This window comes from Argopecten irradians, chromosome 16 (genome assembly GCF_041381155.1).
Source record: "Argopecten irradians isolate NY chromosome 16, Ai_NY, whole genome shotgun sequence".
NCBI lineage: Eukaryota > Metazoa > Mollusca > Bivalvia > Pectinida > Pectinidae > Argopecten > Argopecten irradians.
In genome coordinates this window covers 8,148,008-8,171,802 of record NC_091149.1, presented here as the reverse complement: position 1 = coordinate 8,171,802, position 23,795 = coordinate 8,148,008, and the positions used below count along the sequence as shown (strand labels likewise).

At 40.4% G+C, this 23,795-nt stretch overlaps 1 protein-coding gene across 1 annotated transcript; it reads right to left on the bottom strand.

The window, feature by feature from the left end:
• Positions 1-659: 659 nt before the first annotated feature.
• Positions 660-14,365, bottom strand: LOC138310995 (kelch-like protein 10). The gene is made up of 6 exons (XM_069252411.1): positions 13,265-14,365; positions 11,679-11,826; positions 10,457-10,626; positions 9,744-10,015; positions 2,013-2,104; positions 660-1,420 (listed from the first exon to the last, which is right to left on the bottom strand). Exons 1-6 carry the CDS (start codon positions 14,235-14,237, stop codon positions 1,288-1,290), a joined length of 1,788 nt encoding a protein of 595 aa, XP_069108512.1. The 5' UTR covers positions 14,238-14,365; the 3' UTR covers positions 660-1,287.
• Positions 14,366-23,795: the final 9,430 nt, after the last annotated feature.

Below are 23,795 nucleotides of genomic sequence, written 5' to 3'. Positions count from 1 at the left end.
TTTATAACTCATTCAGTTCATTATTTTTAGTAAAACAGTGCATATATGTGCAAGTCAAAATGATATGCATGCAATATTAAAGACATTTTGGAGTCTAAATATTTTCAAATAAATCAATTTCTCCGAAGAAATGGCAAGCAAACTATCACCATATTTGGAAGTAAACACAAAATCACGTGATCACAAGTTACCCATAATACAATTGTATATTCCGGCCAATGGCATGAATGAGGTATAAGCACGTGACTTTTTTTTTACTACGTTTGACTACAAAAAACGCATGTTTTTACTACGAAAAATAGATGCAGATGTATCGCGAGTTGGGAGTTTAAAACCGCGTCCCTGGAGGATTTTTAGCCCAAAGGTTGAATCTGACCATTAAGACCGTAACAAAAATTCGTTGTGCCTTTATTTAAGTGCATCGAGGGATGTAAATATTTATGTATATATATGGACAGGCCAAGCTAACAAGTATAGCTGGTTTCCCAATGTGTATTGTGTACCTGTACTGTGACCTTTATGGCTTTTAAATTACGTAACTGGTATTTTTCGGGATTCACAAGAAAATACAATATAAAAAAATCTTCTTTTTTTTTATTTTATTTTTTTTTTTCATTTTTTTCATTCATTCTTTTGATATAGTATATTACGGTATGTACTACATGGACTTGGTACGAATGCCAATCAACAAAACACACACACAGCTTTGAAACGAATTTTCAACCCACGGTTATATATATTAATAATTCGTTGTACACTTCCTTGGCTCGGGCTAACAGCTACGTACACGCAGACTACAGTTTCATGGCCGGGATGTGCAGGATCACAATTTTTTTTTATTTTGAAATCAAATAAATAAAAACTTGAATTAACAAAATCAACGTCGATCTCTGCTGTATGGCTTTTGCTGCATATACACAGTGGTCTATGAAAGGGTGGCCTTTGATTTCCACATTCAAGACCAGATGTCGACATCTTTTAGTTTAGATGTCGACATCAATAACTGACAAGTTACATTTTAACTGTTAAATCTCGAGTTGTCGCAGTGTGAGACCGCGACAACTCGACAAGGCGACAACACGACAAGGCGACAACACAACAACACGAGATGGCCGTAATCAGCCACCATAAATACTACAGTATTGTCTATTGTGCACAGACAATGCTACCTGTATACGTGTACCCTTCTGATTTGATGGATAGGGAAATAAAAACATGAGAATCGTTTATTACGAGATATATATTTTAATTAAACCACACTTTTATGGTGATTCTCAGTTTTACAAATCAGTCTTCATCTTTTCCTGTTTCCCTGTTTAATTTACTTTCTTTATGAGTGTAATCATGAACATTCGGCAGGCCATTGATGACGCATGCGCTCAGCGCACTTCTGTAGATGTTCATGTCCGTTGCGTCAAACCTACAATTAAGATAAAACTTTTTTTAATGATACATTTTGATTCATTACTGCGCTTTGTTCCAAAGACTAATCACGAATATTTCTATATTAAGTAAAGAATTAAATTGACAAATATCACGAAAGGTACCTGCGAACATTCACGTGGTACAGTGCGGTAATAGTGTAAATGAGAGTACTTTAACAGCCATGGAGGGTCATGTCAAGGCATGCCAGGTTTGACGGTGAAGGAAAAACGGAGTCTCCGTAGAAAAAACACCGACAACCGGTCAGTCCCTGGCAACTGCCCCACATGGGATTCGAACTCGCGGCCCAGAAGTGGAGGGGTTGTCTCGGCCACCGCGACCCTTTCGCGTATAGTTTACTGTATTTTGCGTCTTCGTTTATAGTCAACATATTTCCGAATACAGAGAGTAAATTCGTGATCACGGGCTCTTGGTGGTAATATTGCATTCATATATACATTTTAAATGAATATTCACGTAACATTTGAAATCGAGGTCGAGTTCTATCGCAAAAACTAATGTGGTTTACAGTACCGAAATAACTGATGTTATGACGTTTAATGTTTGACTATACGAAAAAAGTATCCTACCATTCTTCTGATGTCCTGTCGAAACACTCTACGTTAAATATGGTTGTGACGCCATTGAATCCGCCGATCGCAAATATCATCTCGTCAATTACCTACAAAGTATAAAACCATCTCGTCAATTACCTACAAAGTATAAAACCATCTCGTCAATTACCTACAAAGTATAAAATCATCTCATCAGTTTTCTAAAAAGTATAAAATCATCTCGTCAATTACCTACAAAGTATAAAATCATCTCGTCAATTACCTACAAAGTATAAAATCATCTCGTCAATTACCTACAAAGTATAAAATCATCTCGTCAATTACCTACAAAGTATGAAATTATCTCGTCAATTATCTACAAAGTATAAAATCATCTCGTCAATTACCTACAAAGTATAAAATCATCTCGTCAATTATCTACAAAGTATAATATCATCTCGTCAATTACCTACAAAGTATAAAATCATCTCGTCAATTATCTACAAAGTATAATATCATCTCGTCAATTACCTACAAAGTATAATATCATCTCGTCAATTATCTACAAAGTATAATATCATCTCGTCAATTACCTACAAAGTATAATATCATCTCGTCAATTACCTACAAAGTATAAAATCATCTCGTCAATTACCTACAAAGTATAATATCATCTCGTCAATTACCTACAAAGTATATCATCTCGTCAATTACCTAACAAAGTATAAAATCATCTCGTCAATTACCTACAAAGTATAATATCATCTCGTCAATTACCTACAAAGTATATCATCTCGTCAATTACCTACAAAGTATAAAATTATCTCGTCAATTATCTACAAAGTATAAAATCATCTCGTCAATTATCTACAAAAAGTATAAAATTAATTACCTACAAAGAATCAGTTATATACATTATCTACATGTATAGCATGGTATCTCGTGTCAATTATCTACATTAATGAATTTACCTCTGTACCAAAGTTACCCCTGTGAACACCTAGTCTACAATGTGTCCCCTAGTAGAACACTATTTGTCTTATAATGAATTACCTCCTGTACCAAAGTTACCCCTGTAGAACACCTAAGTCTACAATGTGTCCCCTAGTAGAACATCTAGTCTATAATGAATTACCTCTGTACCAAAGTTACCCCTGAAGAACACCTTTCTACAATGTGTCCCCTTGTAGAACATCTGGTCTTTAATGAATTAACTCTATGTACCAAAGTTACCCCTGTAGAACACCTAAGTCTACAATGTGTCTCAATGTGTAGAACATCTAGTCTATAATGAATTACCTCTGTACCAAAAGTTACCCATGTTTAGAACACCGTCTACAATGTGTCCCCTTGTAGAACATCTAGTCTATAATGAATTACCTCTGTACCAAAGTTACCCCTGTAGAACACCTAAGTCTACAATGTGTCCCCTTGTAGAACATCTAGTCTATAATGAATTACCTCTGTACCAAAGTTACCCCTGTAGAACACCCTAGTCTACAATGTGTCCCCTTGTAGAACATCTAGTCTATAATGAATTACCTCTGTACCAAAGTTACCCCTGTAGAACACTTAGTCTACAATGTGTCCCCTTGTAGAACATCTAGTCTATAATGAATTACCTCTGTACCAAAGTTACCCCTGTAGAACACCTTAGTCTACAATGTGTCCCCTTGTAGAACATCTAGTCTATAATGAATTACCTCTGTACCAAAGTTACCCCTGTAGAACACCTTCGTCTACAATGTGTCCCCTTGTAGAACATCTAGTCTATAATGAATTACCTCTGTACCAAAGTTACCCCTGTAGAACACCTTAGTCTACAATGTGTCCCCTTGTAGAACATCTAGTCTATAATGAATTACCTCTGTACCAAAGTTACCCCTGTAGAACACCTTAGTCTACAATGTGTCCCCTTGTAGAACATCTAGTCTATAATGAATTACCTCTGTACCAAAGTTACCCCTGTAGAACACCTTAGTCTACAATGTGTCCCCTTGTAGAACATCTAGTCTATAATGAATTACCTCTGTACCAAAGTTACCCCTGTAGAACACCTAAGTCTACAATGTGTCCCCTTGTAGAACATCTAGTCTATAATGAATTACCTCTGTACCAAAGTTACCCCTGTAGAACACCTTAGTCTACAATGTGTCCCCTTGTAGAACATCTAGTCTATAATGAATTACCTCTGTACCAAAGTTACCCCTGTAGAACACCTAAGTCTACAATGTGTCCCCTTGTAGAACATCTAGTCTATAATGAATTACCTCTGTACCAAAGTTACCCCTGTAGAACACCTTAGTCTACAATGTGTCCCCTTGTAGAACATCTAGTCTATAATGAATTACCTCTGTACCAAAGTTACCCCTGTAGAACACCTTAGTCTACAATGTGTCCCCTTGTAGAACATCTAGTCTATAATGAATTACCTCTGTACCAAAGTTACCCCTGTAGAACACCTTAGTCTACAATGTGTCCCCTTGTAGAACATCTAGTCTATAATGAATTACCTCTGTACCAAAGTTACCCCTGTAGAACACCTTAGTCTACAATGTGTCCCCTTGTAGAACATCTAGTCTATAATGAATTACCTCTGTACCAAAGTTACCCCTGTAGAACACCTAGTCTACAATGTGTCCCCTTGTAGAACATCTAGTCTATAATGAATTACCTCTGTACCAAAGTTACCCCTGTAGAACACCTAAGTCTACAATGTGTCCCCTTGTAGAACATCTAGTCTATAATGAATTACCTCTGTACCAAAGTTACCCCTGTAGAACACCTTCGTCTACAATGTGTCCCCTTGTAGAACATCTAGTCTATAATGAATTACCTCTGTACCAAAGTTACCCCTGTAGAACACCTTAGTCTACAATGTGTCCCCTGTAGAACATCTAGTCTATAATGAATTACCTCTGTACCAAAGTTACCCCTGTAGAACACCTTAGTCTACAATGTGTCCCCTTGTAGAACATCTAGTCTATAATGAATTACCTCTGTACCAAAGTTACCCCTGTAGAACACCTAGTCTACAATGTGTCCCCTTGTAGAACATCTAGTCTATAATGAATTACCTCTGTACCAAAGTTACCCCTGTAGAACACCTTGTCTACAATGTGTCCCCTTGTAGAACATCTAGTCTATAATGAATTACCTCTGTACCAAAGTTACCCCTGTAGAACACCTGTCTACAATGTGTCCCGTGAATCAGTCAATAATGTTACCTCTGTACCAAAGTTCCGGAACCAGTCCAATGTGTCCCTTGTAGAATCATCTAGTCTATAATGAATTACCTCTGTACCAAAGTTACCCCTGTAGAACACCAAAGTCTACAATGTGTCCCCTTGTAGAACATCTAGTCTATAATGAATTACCTCTGTACCAAAGTTACCCCTGTAGAACACCTTAGTCTACAATGTGTCCCCTTGTAGAACATCTAGTCTATAATGAATTACCTCTGTACCAAAGTTACCCCTGTAGAACACCTTAGTCTACAATGTGTCCCCTGTAGAACATCTAGTCTATAATGAATTACCTCTGTACCAAAGTTACCCTGTAGTACCCCTGTAGAACACCTAAGTCTACAATGTGTCCCCTTGTAGAACATCTAGTCTATAATGAATTACCTCTGTACCAAAGTTACCCCTGTAGAACACCATAGTCTACAATGTGTCCCCTTGTAGAATATCTAGTCTATAATGAATTACCTCTGTACCAAAGTTACCCCTGTAGAACACCTTAGTCTACAATGTGTCCCTTGTAGAACATCTAGTCTATAATGAATTACCTCTGTACCAAAGTTACCCCTGTAGAACACCTTAGTCTACAATGTGTCCCCTTGTAGAACATCTAGTCTATAATGAATTACCTCTGTACCAAAGTTACCCCTGTAGAACACCTTAGTCTACAATGTGTCCCCCTGTAGAACATCTAGTCTATAATGAATTACCTCTGTACCAAAGTTACCCCTGTAGAACACCTAGTCTACATGTGTCCCTTGTAGAATATCTAGTCTATAATGAATTACCTCTGTACCAAAGTTACCCCTGTAGAACACCTTAAGTCTACAATGTGTCCCCAGTAGAACATCTAGTCTATAATGAATTACCTCTGTACCAAAGTTACCCTGTAGAACACCAAAGTCTATAATGTGTCCCCTTTGTAGAACATCTAGTCTATAATGAATTACCTCTGTACCAAAGTTACCCCTGTGAAAACTAGTCTGTAATGTGTCCCCTGTAGAACACCTAAGTCTACAATGTGTCCCCTTGTAGAACATCTAGTCTATAATGAATTACCTCTGTACCAAAGTTACCCCTGTAGAACACCAAAGTCTACAATGTGTCCCCTTGTAGAACATCTAGTCTATAATGAATTACCTCTGTACCAAAGTTACCCCTGTAGAACACCTTAGTCTACAATGTGTCCCCTTGTAGAACATCTAGTCTATAATGAATTACCTCTGTACCAAAGTTACCCCTGTAGAACACCTAAGTCTACAATGTGTCCCCTTGTAGAACATCTAGTCTATAATGAATTACCTCTGTACCAAAGTTACCCCTGTAGAACACCTAAGTCTACAATGTGTGTCCCCTTGTAGAACATCTAGTCTATAATGAATTACCTCTGTACCAAAGTTACCCCTGTAGAACACCTAGTCTACAATGTGTCCCCTTGTAGAACATCTAGTCTATACTGAATTACCTCTGTACCAAAGTTACCCCTGTAGAACACCTAAGTCTACAATGTGTCCCCTTGTAGAACATCTAGTCTATAATGAATTACCTCTGTACCAAAGTTACCCCTGTAGAACACCTTAGTCTACAATGTGTCCCCTTGTAGAAACATCTAGTCTATAATGAATTACCTCTGTACCAAAGTTACCCCTGTAGAACACCTTAGTCTACAATGTGTCCCCTTGTAGAACATCTAGTCTATAATGAATTACCTCTGTACCAAAGTTACCCCTGTAGAACACCTTAGTCTACAATGTGTCCCCTTGTAGAATTCATCTAGTCTATAATGAATTACCTCTGTACCAAAGTTACCCCTGTAGAACACCTTAGTCTACAATGTGTCCCCTTGTAGAACATCTAGTCTATAATGAATTACCTCTGTACCAAAGTTACCCCTGTAGAACACCTTCGTCTACAATGTGTCCCCTTGTAGAACATCTAGTCTATAATGAATTACCTCTGTACCAAAGTTACCCCTGTAGAACACCAAAGTCTATAATGTGTCCCCTTGTTGAACATCTAGTCTATAATGAATTACCTCTGTACCAAAGTTACCCCTGTAGAACGCCTTAGTCTACAATGTGTCCCCTTGTAGAACATCTAGTCTATAATGAATTACCTCTGTACCAAAGTGTACCCCTGTAGAACACCTTAGTCTACAATGTGTCCCCTTGTAGAACATCTAGTCTATAATGAATTACCTCTGTACCAAAGTTACCCCTGTAGAACACCTAAGTCTACAATGTGTCCCCTAGTAGAACATCTAGTCTATAATGAATTACCTCTGTACCAAAGTTACCCCTGTAGAACACCTAAGTCTACAATGTGTCCCCTTGTAGAACATCTAGTCTATAATGAATTACCTCTGTACCAAAGTTACCCCTGTAGAACACCTAAGTCTACAATGTGTCCCCCTGTAGAACACCTAAGTCTACAATGTGTCCCCTTGTAGAACATCTAGTCTATAATGAATTACCTCTGTACCAAAGTTACCCCTGTAGAACACCTAAGTCTAAATGTGTCCCCTGTAGAACATCTAAAGTGTCTAACATAAGTCTATAATGAATTACCTCTGTACCAAAGTTACCCCTGTAGAACACCTAAGTCTACAATGTGTCCCCTTGTAGAACATCTAGTCTATAATGAATTACCTCTGTACCAAAGTTACCCCTGTAGAACACCTAAGTCTACAATGTGTCCCCTTGTAGAACATCTAGTCTATAATGAATTACCTCTGTACCAAAGTTACCCCTGTAGAACACCTTCGTCTACAATGTGTCCCCTTGTAGAACATCTAGTCTATAATGAATTACCTCTGTACCAAAGTTTACCCCTGTAGAACACCTAAGTCTACAATGTGTCCCCTTGTAGAACATCTAGTCTATAATGAATTACCTCTGTACCAAAGTTTACCCCTGTAGAAACACCTTTCTACAATGTACAATGTGTCCCCTTGTTGAACATCTAGTCTATAATGAATTACCTCTGTACCAAAGTTACCCCTGTAGAACACCAAAGTCTACAATGTGTCCCCTTGTAGAACATCTAGTCTATAATGAATTACCTCTGTACCAAAGTTACCCCTGTAGAACACCAAAGTCTACAATGTGTCCCCTTGTAGAACATCTAGTCTATAATGAATTACCTCTGTACCAAAGTTACCCCTGTAGAACACCTAAGTCTACAATGTGTCCCCTTGTAGAACATCTAGTCTATAATGAATTACCTCCCTGTAGAACACCTAAGTCTACAATGTGTCCCCTGTAGAACATCTAGTCTATAAAGAATTCCTCTGTACCAAAGTTACCCCTGTAGAACACCTAAGTCTACAATGTGTCCCCTTGTAGAACATCTAGTCTATAATGAATTACCTCTGTACCAAAGTTACCCCTGTAGAACACCAAAGTCTATAACGTGTCCCCTTGTTGAACATCTAGTCTATAATGAATTACCTCTGTACCAAAGTTACCCCTGTAGAACACCTAGTCTACAATGTGTCTCCTTGTAGAACATCTAGTCTATAATGAATTACCTCTGTACCAAACTAACCCCTGTAGAAAACCTTAGTCTACAATATGTCTCATTGTAGAACATCTAGTCTATGATGATTTACCTCTGTACCAAAGTTACCCCTGTAGAACACCTAAGTCTACAATGTGTCCCCTAGTAGAATAAAATGTTTCCCTAAACATCTAGTCTATAATGAATTACCTCTGTACCAAAGTTACCCCTGTAGAACACCTTAGTCTACAATGTGTCCCCCTGTAGAACATCAAGTCTATAATGAATTACCTCTGTACCAAAGTTACCCCTGTAGAACACCCTAGTCTACAATGTGTCCCCTTGTAGAACATCTAGTCTATAATGAATTACCTCTGTACCAAAGTTACCCCTGTAGAACACCTAAGTCTGTAATGTGTCCCCCTGTAGAACATCTAAGTCTATCATGTGTCCCCCTGTAGAACACCTAAGTCAACCATGTGTCCCCCTGTAGAACACCTAAGTCTATAATGTGTCCCCCTGTAGAACACCTAAGTCTATTATGTGCCCCCCTGTAAAACACCTAAGTCAACCATTGTCCCCCTGTAGAACACCTAAGTCTATAATGTGTCCCCCTGTAGAACATCTAAGTCTATCATGTGTCCCCCTGTAAACACATAAGTCTATTATGTGCCCCCCTGTAAACACCTAAGTCTATCATGTGTCCCCCTGTAGAACATATAAGTCTATAATGTGTCCCCCTGTAGAACACCTAAGTCTATTATGTGTCCCCCTGTAGAACACCTAAGTCTATAATGTGTCCCCCTGTAAAACACCTAAGTCTATAATGTGTCCCCCTGTAAAACACCTAAGTCTATAATGTGTCCCCCTGTAAAACACCTAAGTCTACTATGTGTCCCCCATGAAGAACATCTTAGTCTATAATGAGTCCCCCTGTAAACACCTAAGTCTATAATGTGTCCCCCTGTGGAACACCAAAGTCTATTATGTGTCCCCCTGTAGAACACCTAAGTCTATAATGTATTACCTCTATACCAAAGTTTGACCTGGGATTGTACATCATCGGTATCGTCTGCCAGGTATCCGTCAGCGGACTATACCGCTCCCCTGTGTTCATCCGAGCCGCACCATTAAATCCGCCCAGTGCGTATATCTGGTCTCCATAAGAGATCACGCCCACACCACTACGTCTATTGCGCATGGGCGCAAAGCACGTCCACTGATTGGTGTTTGGGTCGTAATACTCCGAGGAGTTCAAACATTCCTGTCCGTTAAATCCGCCGCAGATGTAGATTTTACCTAAAATTTCAAGAACGGTTTCAAGAACTAGGCGAATGAATTGTGGCGCTAGACTCCTAAGTATTGATAGATAATCCATCTTTGCAATTTACAGAATTATTTCCCTTGCGGACAGGAATTTATTTTGTCGGTTTTTTTTTTTAATATTCCGTGAGGAGTGACATTGTGTTCGTAAAAACATGACGTCATAATCAATACATACCAGCAAGGTAAGATAACTCCATAATATGCAAAAGTTTATGATAAAAGATATGGCGCATTCACAATATTTGGCATTTCAATAAATTTTTACAATTTACAGCAACTGTTGAATAATTTCTATCTTTTTTCCTTCTTCAAAATCCAGATCGATTGATCACTAACGTTAACCGATTGTTGTAACTTCTGGATATATAGTCGGTTACCATGACATTTTACCAAGGAAGCATGATCTATATTTACCATTGAGAGAGGTGGCGCTGGCATCGCTACGTTGATGATTCATTGGTGCTATCACGGTCCATTGATTCCGGCCAGGAAAGTATTGTTCCGCCGTGTTCAGTCGTACGTGACCGTCATATCCGCCCATGGCGTAGATACATCCTCTGAGAACAGCTGTACTCACATAACATCTGCAAGGAAAGATTAATAGAATCTTACATGGGTCTGTGAAGTGGACAGGGATATATCAACCCGAGTGAAAGATTTTGGCTGGTCAACCCGAGGCTTGCCGAGGGTTGACGGCCAAAATCTTTCAAAAGGGTTGAGATATCCCTGTCCACTTCACAGACCCATGTTTGATTCTTTACTTAGTAGAAAAAAATTACGAAATTCCACTTGGTATCCAGCTTTTTCATCGCGCCATTACCTCAGGAACGTCGTTATGCGTCAATATTGATGACGTCATTTACAATGCGCGCTGCAGTTACGCCGCATGTATTGATGACGTCACGTTATTGTCTAGCGCGTGTGAGCTGTCTTACACCCTCCTGTGTAAGATAGAGATATATTTCCCTATCAGCCACGGTATATCCATGTAAAGTATCATCATGCATGTGATATAACTCTAAGCTCCATATCGCGGTATGAATCGTTATTCTGATTGTTAAGGTGGAATTTCTGTAAATCATCATGCGTGTGATATGATATATATTTGGCCAGTTTAGAGAGGTTTCGGTTTGGAGAAGTGTATATAAATGCCCCGTTAATATCCGGATATTATTGGACGAATGCTGGTTTGGAGAATAGATGTAATGTTACGCTGCCATATCATTGAAATAAATGAAACGATATAAAAAAACAGTATTAACGAGTTATGATGTCGAATGCATTCCATAAGTGTATGTAAGAAACCAGAAATATAAAGTCCAACCCTAGTTTTTGAATGAACATATATGTTGTTTTTAAATCGCTTAATTGATCAATTTCTCTAGCGCGCGCCAAAAAAAAAAAAAAAAAAAAAAAGCAGGATTAACATTTAAAAGAGATACTGTATAAATCTGTTTTCGTGAAAATTACTTTCGCGATTTTTCGATGCACTATTATTGTGAAAATTTGATGAATATATTATATAAAATATTGACCCGCCAAAGTAATCGTCTATACAAAAGAAGATAGGTAATTTGGAAAAAATTCAGAGATTCATTCTTTGTGACAAGAGAGGGACAGGCTTATTTTTAGATACCTTTTGGCGTTCATGGGTGCCGCTTCGGACCATTTTTTCGTGACCGGATCAAAACATCGCACGCTGTTGAAATACTCGACGCCGTCAAAACCTCCGGCGACGTAGATTTTCTTGTCTATAGCGACAGTTCCGTGGTAAGCTCGAGGACCTGGAATAAATGTGCATATTTTGATTCTTTCGCATACACATGGTTTGTATAAGAAAATACAAGTTCTTGTCGAGTGCCCGACCTAGCAGGAATCCAACCTGGGTCTCCGGTATGAAAAACTACGGCAGCTACGTATACGGAACAAAGAACATATAATTACAAATTTTACCAGAAATAGTAATCAATGTATCATTGGAATTTTGTTATATTGATATGGATATAGAGGTTATGACAAGAGACCGGTGACCCGCCCCTTTTACAGGACCTCTCGTTTATGCGGTGTGCTGCGTGTATGTTGTGCTGGGTGCATGTTTTGGGAGACTGCGGTATATTCATGTTGTATCATCTTGTATAGTGGAACTGTTGCCCATCCCACCCGGTCATATTATACTGACAACGGGCGAACCAGTCGTCCCACTCCCTGTATGCTGAGCGCTATAAAGCAGGAGCAGTAACTACCACTTTCATAGACTTTGGTGTGTTTCGGCCAGGGGACAGAACCCAGAGCCTTCCACACAGGGGCAAACGCTCAACTCAAGGCCAAAAGTGAGGCGGTGCCAAGGGAGGCATTAGGAAAGATAAAGTCAGTTAGGAAGAAGAGAAAAGATAAGATCCTAAATTTAGAAGCCTTTTACGATCATGCAATAGGGACAGCAGGTACAATTCTAACGCCCTATCTGCAGGGCCAACACACTAATAGACTGTATTAATGATCTAATACAGAATAAAATATTGGAGTTTTTAATTACCGCTATTGATATTTTTAAAAACTTAACAAGGCACATCTAACTACATGTAGTAGGGATAGAACAACTTTCTGAAATTATAGCGCGGGAAAAAGTGCGTGAACGACTTTTAGAACAGGTTAACAACCGCTTAGGCGCTACGGTCGCGTACTATAATTATTTGTCAGCGCAATGTATGGCAAAAATCCTGTTAATTTTTTCAGGTAACTAGAAAGCGATTTCTATTTAGTACCTGTTAATTGCAAATACATTTCATACGTACACACCAATCTGATTAAAATACATATCCTTATTATCTCTACGATCTGATAACATTCCATTAGGGGTCACGTCAAGATGACCTTTGAAATGGCCAATGAAAACGGTACTGCCAAAATCTTGACTAGGGACGAAATAGTTTGAAAAACTGTCCGAATTATTTTAATGTACGTAGTCATCTCGCCCAAAAAGCACAACAAAGCTAAATGTTATACAATATGTATATACTGTGACGAAATGGAGTTATCAATTGACATAATAATGTGTAGAAAATGCATTTGATCTGAAGTACACGCGAGAAAAAGGTCATCCGAACATGACCCTTTATGGGATGTTCTCAGATCCTGTATTTAACGGAGTGGTTATAAGGATCTGTATTTTAATCAGATTGACGCACACATGGGAGTGGGCTCGTTCCAATTAATCGTATTTACCTTCATCACCAGTATCACAAACGATCCACTTATCTGCCCGCATGTCGTAGGTTTCCACGATGTTTGTCGGAGACCCGCCGCTCCAGCCACCCACTACAAACATCACCTCATGTGGTACCCGGGGACGCGCCAGAGGGTTGGTTATATCTAAATCCTTGTCCTCATCCATGTCCAGATCGTACAGGAACTTGAGGGTTTCGATAACAAGAGGCTTGCACTGTTCATTGTCCTTAATGTACGGATGGGCTTTGACTTTTTCAACGAAAAACTGAGTGGAGAGCAGACCTAACCGGACGGCTCGTAGAAGGCCCGGAATGTGGCACTTCCGGTTCTCGGAGTCGTAGTCAATCCAGCTCAGCAAAGCGGCGAACGCCATTTCTTCACTTTTCACGTTGAGGTCATCGGATGATAATATTTCAAACACATCTTCTACACAGAGGTCTGTGTATTCGTTACTAGTGGCGACAACCTCACTGAAGTTGTGCATCAGATAGCGATACGAAACTCGTTCTAAATTTGGACAAAAGTAGTGACGCGCGAAGTTGTGAATGCCGATACAGTTCTGTGCCTCCAGCTCCCCGGCGAGGAAGTCGCAACATCTCTTCACAAGGCCATGCACCAGGAACTGGTCCGCTGCCGGAAGTAGGCATTCTACGTTCTTCTCGTCGATGGTCGCGCGACGGGTGTAGGCATAATCTATAATAATTTGCATAATATCGGCAGTCACTCCCGGAATTTCCACCTCCCGTTTCTCCACGGCGTCCAGCGCGTTCGTGAATAAGGCTCTGAAGTAAGGACTGCTCGCTGACATGATGGCCCTGTGGATCGGGAACTCCTGATGGTCCACCTTGATTACAGCATCACAAAGCTGGCCAAATCTTCGAAGTTCGTCGAAGACGAGGCAGGAATGTGCGCTAAACCGTTTACCTAGTTCCCTCCCGTTTGTGTTTGTTTCGTAATTTTCAATTTCCATTTTTTGTAGACGTGAAAGATCTTAGAAAGCTGTTGACATATATATACATGGAGTTGCCACCCCTCCCCAACCTCAAAGCCCGCAATGGTCGTCAAGTACACCGGTATCACCGAGCTGCTTTGTGACGTCACAAAGCAATGTTATGTGACGTAATATACTAATTGATCTATGACGTCATAAAGGACGTGTGGAAAGCATTAGGCCTACCTATACAAACGGAGTGTAGACCTTTTAGTATTTGTAAACTGAATACGCTACTCTAGCCGTACGAATATAATATCAATATGAACTCCAATGCATGTCAGAAGGGTAGTTGACAATATTGGAACTAGCTACCAAATAATGTAGTAGAGTCACATACCCTTAATTGTTTTAATTTTCGTCTGAACAGCTATTTTCAATTTCAATCTGTTTGTTTGTTTGTTTGTTTATTTGTTCACATTTCATAACAGGTTTTTATGACGCTGCGCAACCACAAATGTTAAATGTAAATAATCAAAACGCGCCGCAATTAGCACACCGCTAACAATGGTGTCCAGATAAAGGTATCAAAGACATATCTACAATGTAACAATCGATACTTAAATATCCGTATCTTCTGCTTTGACCCATATATATTTCGATTGGACAAATCGCTAGTGTTTTCATCTGTCGGTTCTCTGAATAAGTTGGACAAAGCACAAGTACAAGTGTTCTCATATACAAAATCTATCGCTTCAATGTCAACATCTTCTGCTTTGACCAATATCTGTCGGTTCTCTGAATGAATTTGAGAAAGCACTAGTGTTTTCATATACAAAATCTACCGCTTCAATGTCGATAATTGGACAATGCACTAGTGTTTTCATATAAAAAATCTGCCGCTTCAATATCAATATTTTCTCTGAATAAAAAATCGAGAAAGCACTAGTGTTTTCATATACAAACTCCACAGCTTCCCAATGTCGATAATTGGATAATTGGACAATGCACTAGTGTTTTCATATACAAAATCTGCCGCTTCAATGTCAATGTCCTCTGCTTTGACCTACATCTGTCGGTTCTCTGAATAAATTGGACAAAGCACTAGTGTTTTCATATACAAAATCTACCGCTTCAATGTGAATATCTTCATATAGAAATACTCGTTGTAATGGTGAAGTAATACTATCATATACAAACTGAAATTGGCGTCACCTACGGCGAAACGTGGAATTAACGTGTTCCCGTCATCATAGCGCAAATTTTACATAGGAATTAATCATTGTAGATACACATGGTGCCACAGACTGTTTGTTCTGTGGTTCAGTATTAAGATATAAATCCGAGTTCAAATCAAAAATATTGTATAACACGTCGATGGCATTAGTTCATTGAAAATGGATGAACAAGAAGTTATAGAGCTCTAAAGGTGAAGATCACAATTCTGTCTAGTTATTCAGAAGGTGACAGTGTTTCAGACTGGTTTCAAAATCTTAAGGACATTTTGGGATTTTTTTGTGTGGCAAATCTATTGGAATGATTTTAAAATCTTTATGACATTTGGCAAGAGTACTGGCAAAATGGCATAATTTTTGCCTCAGTCTGAATCACTGGGTAGTTATTCTTATCATTGTTAAAGACAATTTTAATATAAAATAATTTCTAGTAAATCTATTATGACAAAGAAGTGGGTTTTTTAAAGTTTTACATTCTATACAAATTGTTAGCGAATATGTTATCACAATTTCTGTAGCAAACGTGAAAAATTCACGATCACCTGATTATCAATCACCTTTTAACAACTGCTCTGGTGTAAAATACATTTGATGTTTTGTGGGAAATAATAGACAAAATTTCAAGGATGCTTGATGTTTTGTGGAAAATAAAAGACACAAGTATTAGCTTCCCAAAAAGCTAAGTGGGCTACGCGGAAGCTTAACCCATTTCATAATTTGTTAGCTTATGTTAGTGCTAGGTAGCCAGGTCTAGCACAGGCGAACAGTTTTAATACAACTTTTGCTACCAACAAAAGAAAAGTGGTTTTATACAAAGATTGCTAAGCTCAGAGAAAAGGCTAAGAAAATATTGAACTTGATTAACTCATACGTTTCTGTGTTTTTCTATGTTTCGCTTTCATTCCTCTTTTAGTACATGTATGTACTGTAATTCCGCATTTTAGTATCTTCCATGTCCCGTTAATTAGCATCTACGCATTGTCTGATTATTATTGTTACACGATGGTGATCTAAATTAAATAAGAAATATAAAAAATATTATCTCTAACATGGTATACTACTACAGATATATTTATCCCATATGTAAATGGAACCAGATTTCATTTAAAATGCCCGATTAATTTCTAGAAAATCATTTTTCAGAATACTTTTACCATGAATGCTTGTTCTACACCGAAATCGAAACGGATGCAAGCAATGTGTGACGATGCTTTATCAGGAAGATAGCGTCCGAATCCGGACAGATTCAAGTCTGTTTCCGTAAATAGTTTTAATAGAACCCGAATACTTCCAAAAAAGTCGATGCTTGTTCAAGTGTTCTTGCTTCACGACTATCCTGCAAGATGGCGTGCATTGCTTTTGAAATTAATTGTACTTATTGTCGCAGTATATTTATTATGAGATTTCTTTGAAAACTATTAAATGACTGATAACTTGCTGGAAAATCCGCCAGACTAGAACAGTCATTCGGTTTTTCAGAATAGATACAATAATGTATACCATAAATGCTTGTTCTACACTAAAATCTCGATATTAACAGAAAGATGGCGCCCAAATCCCGGACATATTCAGGTCTGTTTCCGTCATACGTTTTGATATTACTTCAATAGGCAATGCTCAAGCATTCTTCTTCTTCTTCTTTGGTGAGTCACCAGCCGTCAATAGTGACGATTTTAGGTGAGTGATTGGCTCAGTGGCGTGGGGGAAGGGGTTATATACAGTGCTTTTTTTTTTTTTTTTTTTTTTTCTGGTGCTGGAATAGATAAAAGTAGATAGGTTAAAATCATGATAAAAAATGAGGTGTTTATTTGTGAGTGGGGGCTTCAAGGGCTACGTTGTTTATGTTTGCCTTGAAGCCCTCCAGTGTAGTGTTTTGTACTGTTGCCACAGGGAGGAGATTCCAGTATGTGATGGTGTGTGGGAAAAAGGAGTACTTAAATGTATCCTTTGTGGCGGCGATGTGTCTGTATGCATAGGGATGTGTGTGTCTAGTGCGGGTGTCTACAGGTGTTAGGTATTGTTCTGGGTTGATGGCAACGAGATGGTGTGTGATTTTATATAGGAGGATGAGTCGTGATTGTAGACGGCGTGTTTGTAGTGTTGGCCATTGGAGTGTGTATAACATGTCTGAGACTGAAGAAGTGTTATGATACCTGTTTTGTACATATCTTGCTGCTCTGCGTTGAGTTTTTTCTATTTGTTGTATTTGGCCAGTATTGTGTGGGTCCCAGATAGAGGAGCAGTACTCAAGTTTGGGTCTGACAAGTGCTTTATATGCGTGTTCTTTAATGTGTGGTGAATTGATTGTGAGGTTTCGTTTTAGGAAACCTAGTGTTCTGTTTGCATTTGCGGTGATGTTGTTTATGTGTTTGTCCCATTGGAGGTTGTTTTGCAGTGTGAGGCCTAAGTATTTACTGTGTTTGACGTGTTCAAGTGAGTGGTTATGGAGAGTGTAGTTGTGGTGGATTTTGTTGCGTTTGGTGGTAGTGGAGATGACGTTGCCACTTGTCGGGGTGAAATTGCATTAGCCAGTCGTGTTCCCATTGTCCTGCATTGTCAAGGTCGTGTTGTAGTTTCTGTGTGTCTTCTTGTTTGTGTATGGTCTTGTAAATGATACTATCGTCTGCGAAAAGTCTAAGGGTGCTGTGTTTCATGTATTCATGTAGGTCATTGATATATATTAAGAAAAGTATGGGGCCCAGACAGGTTCCTTGAGGGACTCCGGATGTTACTGGTATTTTGTGTGAGTGTTTGCCCTCAAGTATTACTGTCTGGGTGCGATGTGAAAGAAAATCTGTTATCCATGCATGTGTGTTACCTGTGATACCGTAGTATTTGAGTTTGTACTGAAGGCGTTTGTGTGGTACTTTGTCAAAGGCTTTTGCAAAGTCCATGATTATGATGTCTGTCTGCGTGTTGTTGTTGTGGTTTTGTGTGTGAGGTCGTGTATGAACGTGGCCAGTTGGGTTTCGCACGATCTGGAAGGTCTAAAGCCGTGTTGTTTGTCGTAAAGTATGTTGTTGTTTTCCAGATGTGACATGGTGGCGCTGGTGATTATATGTTCCATTAATTTGCATGTGATGCATGTGAGTGATATTGGTCTGTAGTTTGCGGGATTGTATTTGTCGCCTTTTTTGTAAATGGGATTGACATTTGCGTGTTTTCCAGTCGTGGGGAAGTGTTCCTGTGGTGAGTGAGCATGTAAATATTTTTTGTAAGGATTGGAGCTGTGATGTCTTTGAGTTCTTTCAATATTCTGCCATGGATGTTGTCGGGGGCCAGTTGCTTTATGCGGGTTTATATTGTTCAGTAGTTTGTGTATGCCCTGTTGTGTTATGTGGATGTCTGGCATAATTGGGTGTGGTGAAGGTCCTTTGTCAGGTATGGTTGTATTCTGTTCTTGTGTGAAAGCAGACTGGAATTGTTGGTTTAAGATGTTGGCTTTGTCAGTTGTGTCCGTCAATAGATGTCCGTCTTTCCGTAGGGCTGTGATGTCAGAGTTCTCTTTCTTAGTTGTTTTTATGTACGAGAAAAGTTTTTTGGGATTGTGTTTTTTGTTAGGGTGTGAGGATCGAGGTTCGTCTATTGGTATGTCTGTTATCATTTTTTCTAGGTAGTTGAGGTATGCGTTTCTGGTTTGTTTTTGTAGTTCTGATTTTGTTGCTTTATATTTATGTTTGATTTCTGGTTTGGATTTATGCTGTTTGTGTAAGCGTTTGGATTTGTTTATGAGTTGGCGAATGGGGCGGGTTATCCAAGGGAGTTTGGATTTGTGTGTGATGTGCTTGGTGGGTATGTTTTTGTCTATGGATTTGTTTAGTGTTGTTTTGAAGGAGTGCCAGATCTCCTCTATGTTGTCGTTTGATCGTTCGTCCAGTTGTGTATTTAATTGTTCAAGGTCAGTCTTTATGTTGTCCCAGTTGGCTTTATTGTAGATGAGGATGTCTCTAGGTGGTCTTCTGATCTTTTTTAGTCGGACGTCAATTTCGGTGTAAACTATGTCGTGGTCTGATTTTCCTAGTGGTGGTAATATTTCTTGTTTGTTGATGATGGATGGCCTATTGGTTAGTGTAAGGTCTAATATGTGTTCGCCACGAGTGGGGGAAGCTGTCGTTTGAGTGAGAGACTTATCATTGATGATGTTAAGTAGGTGTTGGTGTAGCTTAGGTTGTGGTGTGCTTGGGGTGGTGGTGTTGGTGTGCCAGTCTATATGGGGTAGGTTGAAGTCTCCACTGACGTATGTTATTGTGTTATTGTTTTGGCCTATTCTATTTATGGAGTCTTCGAGGTGTTCGATTGATTTTCCTTTGTCTGAGGGTGGTCTGTAGTATGCGCCTACTGTTAGGTTATGTGAATTTGTCATGTTGATGTTAATATATATAGATTCGTTGTCTGTGTCTAGTTCTTTTGCATGTTCTGAGTGGTATGCATTTGTTACTGCTATCAGAACTCCACCGTGGCTTTGTCCTTTTTTGTTTGGAGTTCTGTCTTTCCTGTATGTTGTGTAGGAGTGTGATGGGAAATATTCGTGGGATGGGATGTTATTGTTGAGCCATGTTTCTGTACCTATTACTATGTCCGGTTTGAGTGTGTGAAGCAGGTGTTCCAGTTCGGGTTTTTTATTGGAGATGGATTGGAAATTAATGGTAGCTATCCTAGTGGGTTTGATGAATCTGTTGTTTGTGTGTTGGGCGAGGTGGTTTGTTTTTTTTTTAGCTCACCTGGCCCGAAGGGCCGGTGAGCTTATGTCATGGCGCGGCGTCCGTCGTCCGTCGTCCGTCGTCGTCCGTCGTCCGTCCGTCCGTCCGTCCGTCCGTCAACATTTCCTATAAATCGCTACTTGTCCTAGAGTTCTGCATGGATTGTAACCAAATTTGGCCACAAACATCCTTGGGGGAGGGGGAATAGAACTTGTATAAATTTTGGCTCTGACCCCCCAGGGGCAGGAGGGGCGGGGCCCAATAGGGGAAATAGAGGTAAATCCTTTAAATCGCTACTTGTCCTAGAGTTTGGCATGGATTGTAACCAAAATCAGCCACAAAACATCCTTGGGGGAAGGGGAACAGAACTTGTATAAATTTTGGCTCTGATCCCCCAGGGGCAGGAGGGGCGGGGCCCAATAGGGGAAATAGAGGTAAATCCTTTAAATCGCTACTAGTCATAGAGTTCTGCATGGATTGGAACCAAATTTGGCCACAAACATCCTTGGGGGAGGGGGAACAGAACTTGTATAAATTTTGGCTCTGACCCCCCAGGGGCAGGAGGGGCGGGGCCCAATAGGGGATATAGAGGTAAATCCTTTAAATTGCTACTAGTCCTAGAGTTTGGCATGGATTGTAACCAAAATCAGCCACAAACATCCTTGGGGGAAGGGGAACAGAACTTGTATAAATTTTGGCTCTGATCCCCCAGGGGCAGGAGGGGCGGGGCCCAATAGGGGAAATAGAGGTAAATCCTTTAAATCGCTACTAGTCATAGAGTCCTGCATGGATTGTAACCAAATTTGGCCACAAACATCCTAGGGGGAAGGGGAACAGAACTTGTATAAATTTTGGCTCTGCCCCCGGGGGCAGGAGGGGGGGCGGGGCCCAATAGGGGAAATAGAGGTAAATCCTTTAAATCGCTACTTGTCGTAGAGTTCTGAATGAAATGTAACCAAATTTGGCCACAAACATCCTTGGGGGAAGGGGAACAGAACTTGTATAAATTTTGGCTCTGATCCCCCAGGGGCAGGAGGGGCGGGGCCCAATAGGGGAAATAGAGGTAAATCCTTTAAATCACTACTTGTCCTAGAGTTTGGCATGGAATGTAACCAAAATCAGCCACAAACATCCTTGGGGGAAGGGGAACAGTACTTGTATAAATTTTGGCTCTGATCCCCAGGGGCAGGAGGGGCGGGGCCCAATAGGGGAAATAGAGGTAAATCCTTTAAATCGCTACTAGTTATAGAGTTGTGAATGGAATGTACCCAAATTTGGCCACAAACATCCTTAGGGGAAGGGGAACAGAACTTGTATAAATTTTGGCTCTGACCCCCCGGGGGCAGGAGGGGCGGGGCCCAATAGGGGAAATAGAGGTAAATCCTTTAAAATCGCTACTTGTCGTAGAGTTCTGAATGAAATGTAACCAAATTTGGCCACAAACATCCTTGGGGGAGGGGGAACAGAACTTGTATAAATTTTGGCTCTGATCCCCCGGGGGCAGGAGGGGCGGGGCCCAATAGGGGAAATAGAGGTAAATCCTTTAAATCGCTACTTGTCCTAGAGTTTGGCATGGAATGTAACCAAAATCAGCCACAAACATCCTTGGGGGAAGGGGAACAGTACTTGTATAAATTTTGGCTCTGATCCCCCAGGGGCAGGAGGGGCGGGGCCCAATAGGGGAAATAGAGGTAAATCCTTTAAATCGCTACTAGTCATAGAGTTGTGAATGGAATGTACCCAAATTTGGCCACAAATATCCTTGGGGGAAGGGGAACAGAACTTGTATAAATTTTGGCTCTGGACCCCCGGGGGCAGGAGGGGCGGGGCCCAATAGGGGAAATAGAGGTAAATCCTTTAAATCGCTACTTGTCGTAGAGTTCTGAATGAAATGTAACCAAATTTGGCCACAAACATCCTTGGGGGAAGGGGGAACAGAACTTGTATAAATTTTGGCTCTGATCCCCCAGGGGCAGGAGGGGCGGGGCCCAATAGGGGAAATAGAGGTAAATCCTTTAAATCGCTACTTGTCCTAGAGTTTGGCATGGAATGTAACCAAAATCAGCCACAAACATCCTTGGGGGAAGGGGAACAGTACTTGTATAAATTTTGGCTCTGACCCCCCAGGGGCAGGAGGGGCGGGGCCCAATAGGGGAAATAGAGGTAAATCCTTTAAATCGCTACTAGTCATAGAGTTGAGAATGGAATGTACCCAAATTTGGCCACAAACATCCTTGGGGGAAGGGGAACAGAACTTGTATAAATTTTGGCTCTGGCCCCCCGGGGGCAGGAGGGGCGGGGCCCAATAGGGGAAATAGAGGTAAATCCTTTAAAAATCGCTACTTGTCCTAGAGTTTGGGCATGGAATGTAACCAAAATCAGCCACACAAACATCCTTGGGGGAAGGGGAACAGTACTTGTATAAATTTTGGCTCTGATCCCCCAGGGGCAGGAGGGGCGGGGCCCAATAGGGGAAATAAGAGGTAAATCCTTTAAAATCGCTACTAGTCATAGAGTTGTGAATGGAATGTACCCAAATATGGCCACAAACATCCTTGGGGAAGGGGAACAGAACTTGTATAAATTTTTGGCACTGACCCCCCGGGGGCAGGAGGGGCGGGGCCCAATAGGGGAAATAGAGGTAAATCCTTTAAATCGCTACTAGTCATAGAGTTCTGCAGGGATTGGAACCAAATTTGGCCACAAAATATCCTTGGGGGAAGGGGAACAGAACTTGTATAAAATTTTGGCTCTGGCCCCCCGGGGGCTGGAGGGGCGGAGCCTAATAGGGGAAATAGAGGTAAATCCTTTAAATCGCTACTAGTCACAGAGTTCCGCATGGAATGTAACCAAATTTGGCCAGAGATATCCTTGGGAGAATAAGAATTGAGTATGTAATAAATTTTGGCTCTGGTCCCGGGGGGCAGGAGGGGCGGGGCCCAATAGGGGAAATAGAGGTAAATTCTTTAAATCGCCACTTGTCATAGAGTTCTGTATGGATTGTAACCAAATTTGGCCACAAACATCCTTCGGAGAAGGGGAACAGAACTTGTATAAGTTTTGGCTCTGGCCCCCCAGGGGCAGGTGACGGGTGGGGCCCAATAGGGGAAATAGAGGTAAATATCCTATAAATTGCTACTTGTCCTAGAGTTTTGCTTGGATTGTGACCAAATTTGGCCACAAACATCCTTGGAGGAAGGGGAACAGAACTTGTATAAATTTTGGCTCTGAACCCCTGGGGGCAGGAGGGGTGGGGCCTAATAGGGGGATTTAGAGGTTAATATTAAAATTCCTTCAGAAAAGAAACAATGAACCTGTATTCAGAACATTACTTGGCATTACAAACCAGGTGAGCGATACAGGCCCTCTGGGCCTCTTGTTTGGTGAGGAGGATGCTTTGGGAGGACCGGGACTTTTAGGGTCATCACTACTGGAGAGGGTGCTTGTGTCATGTAGGTGTGAAAATTTGTTTGAGATATCAGTTGGGGATGTATCAAAGAGTGTGGAGGAGAAATTTGGGAGACCACAGTTTAGGCAATCCCAGGTTACACCACTGTGATCCAAGTGCTTGAGTTGGGATTTATTTATCCCTTGGCAGTCAACATGGTACCAAACGTTGCAGGTGTCGCAACACACTGCATTTGATTTCCATGTCACTGCCT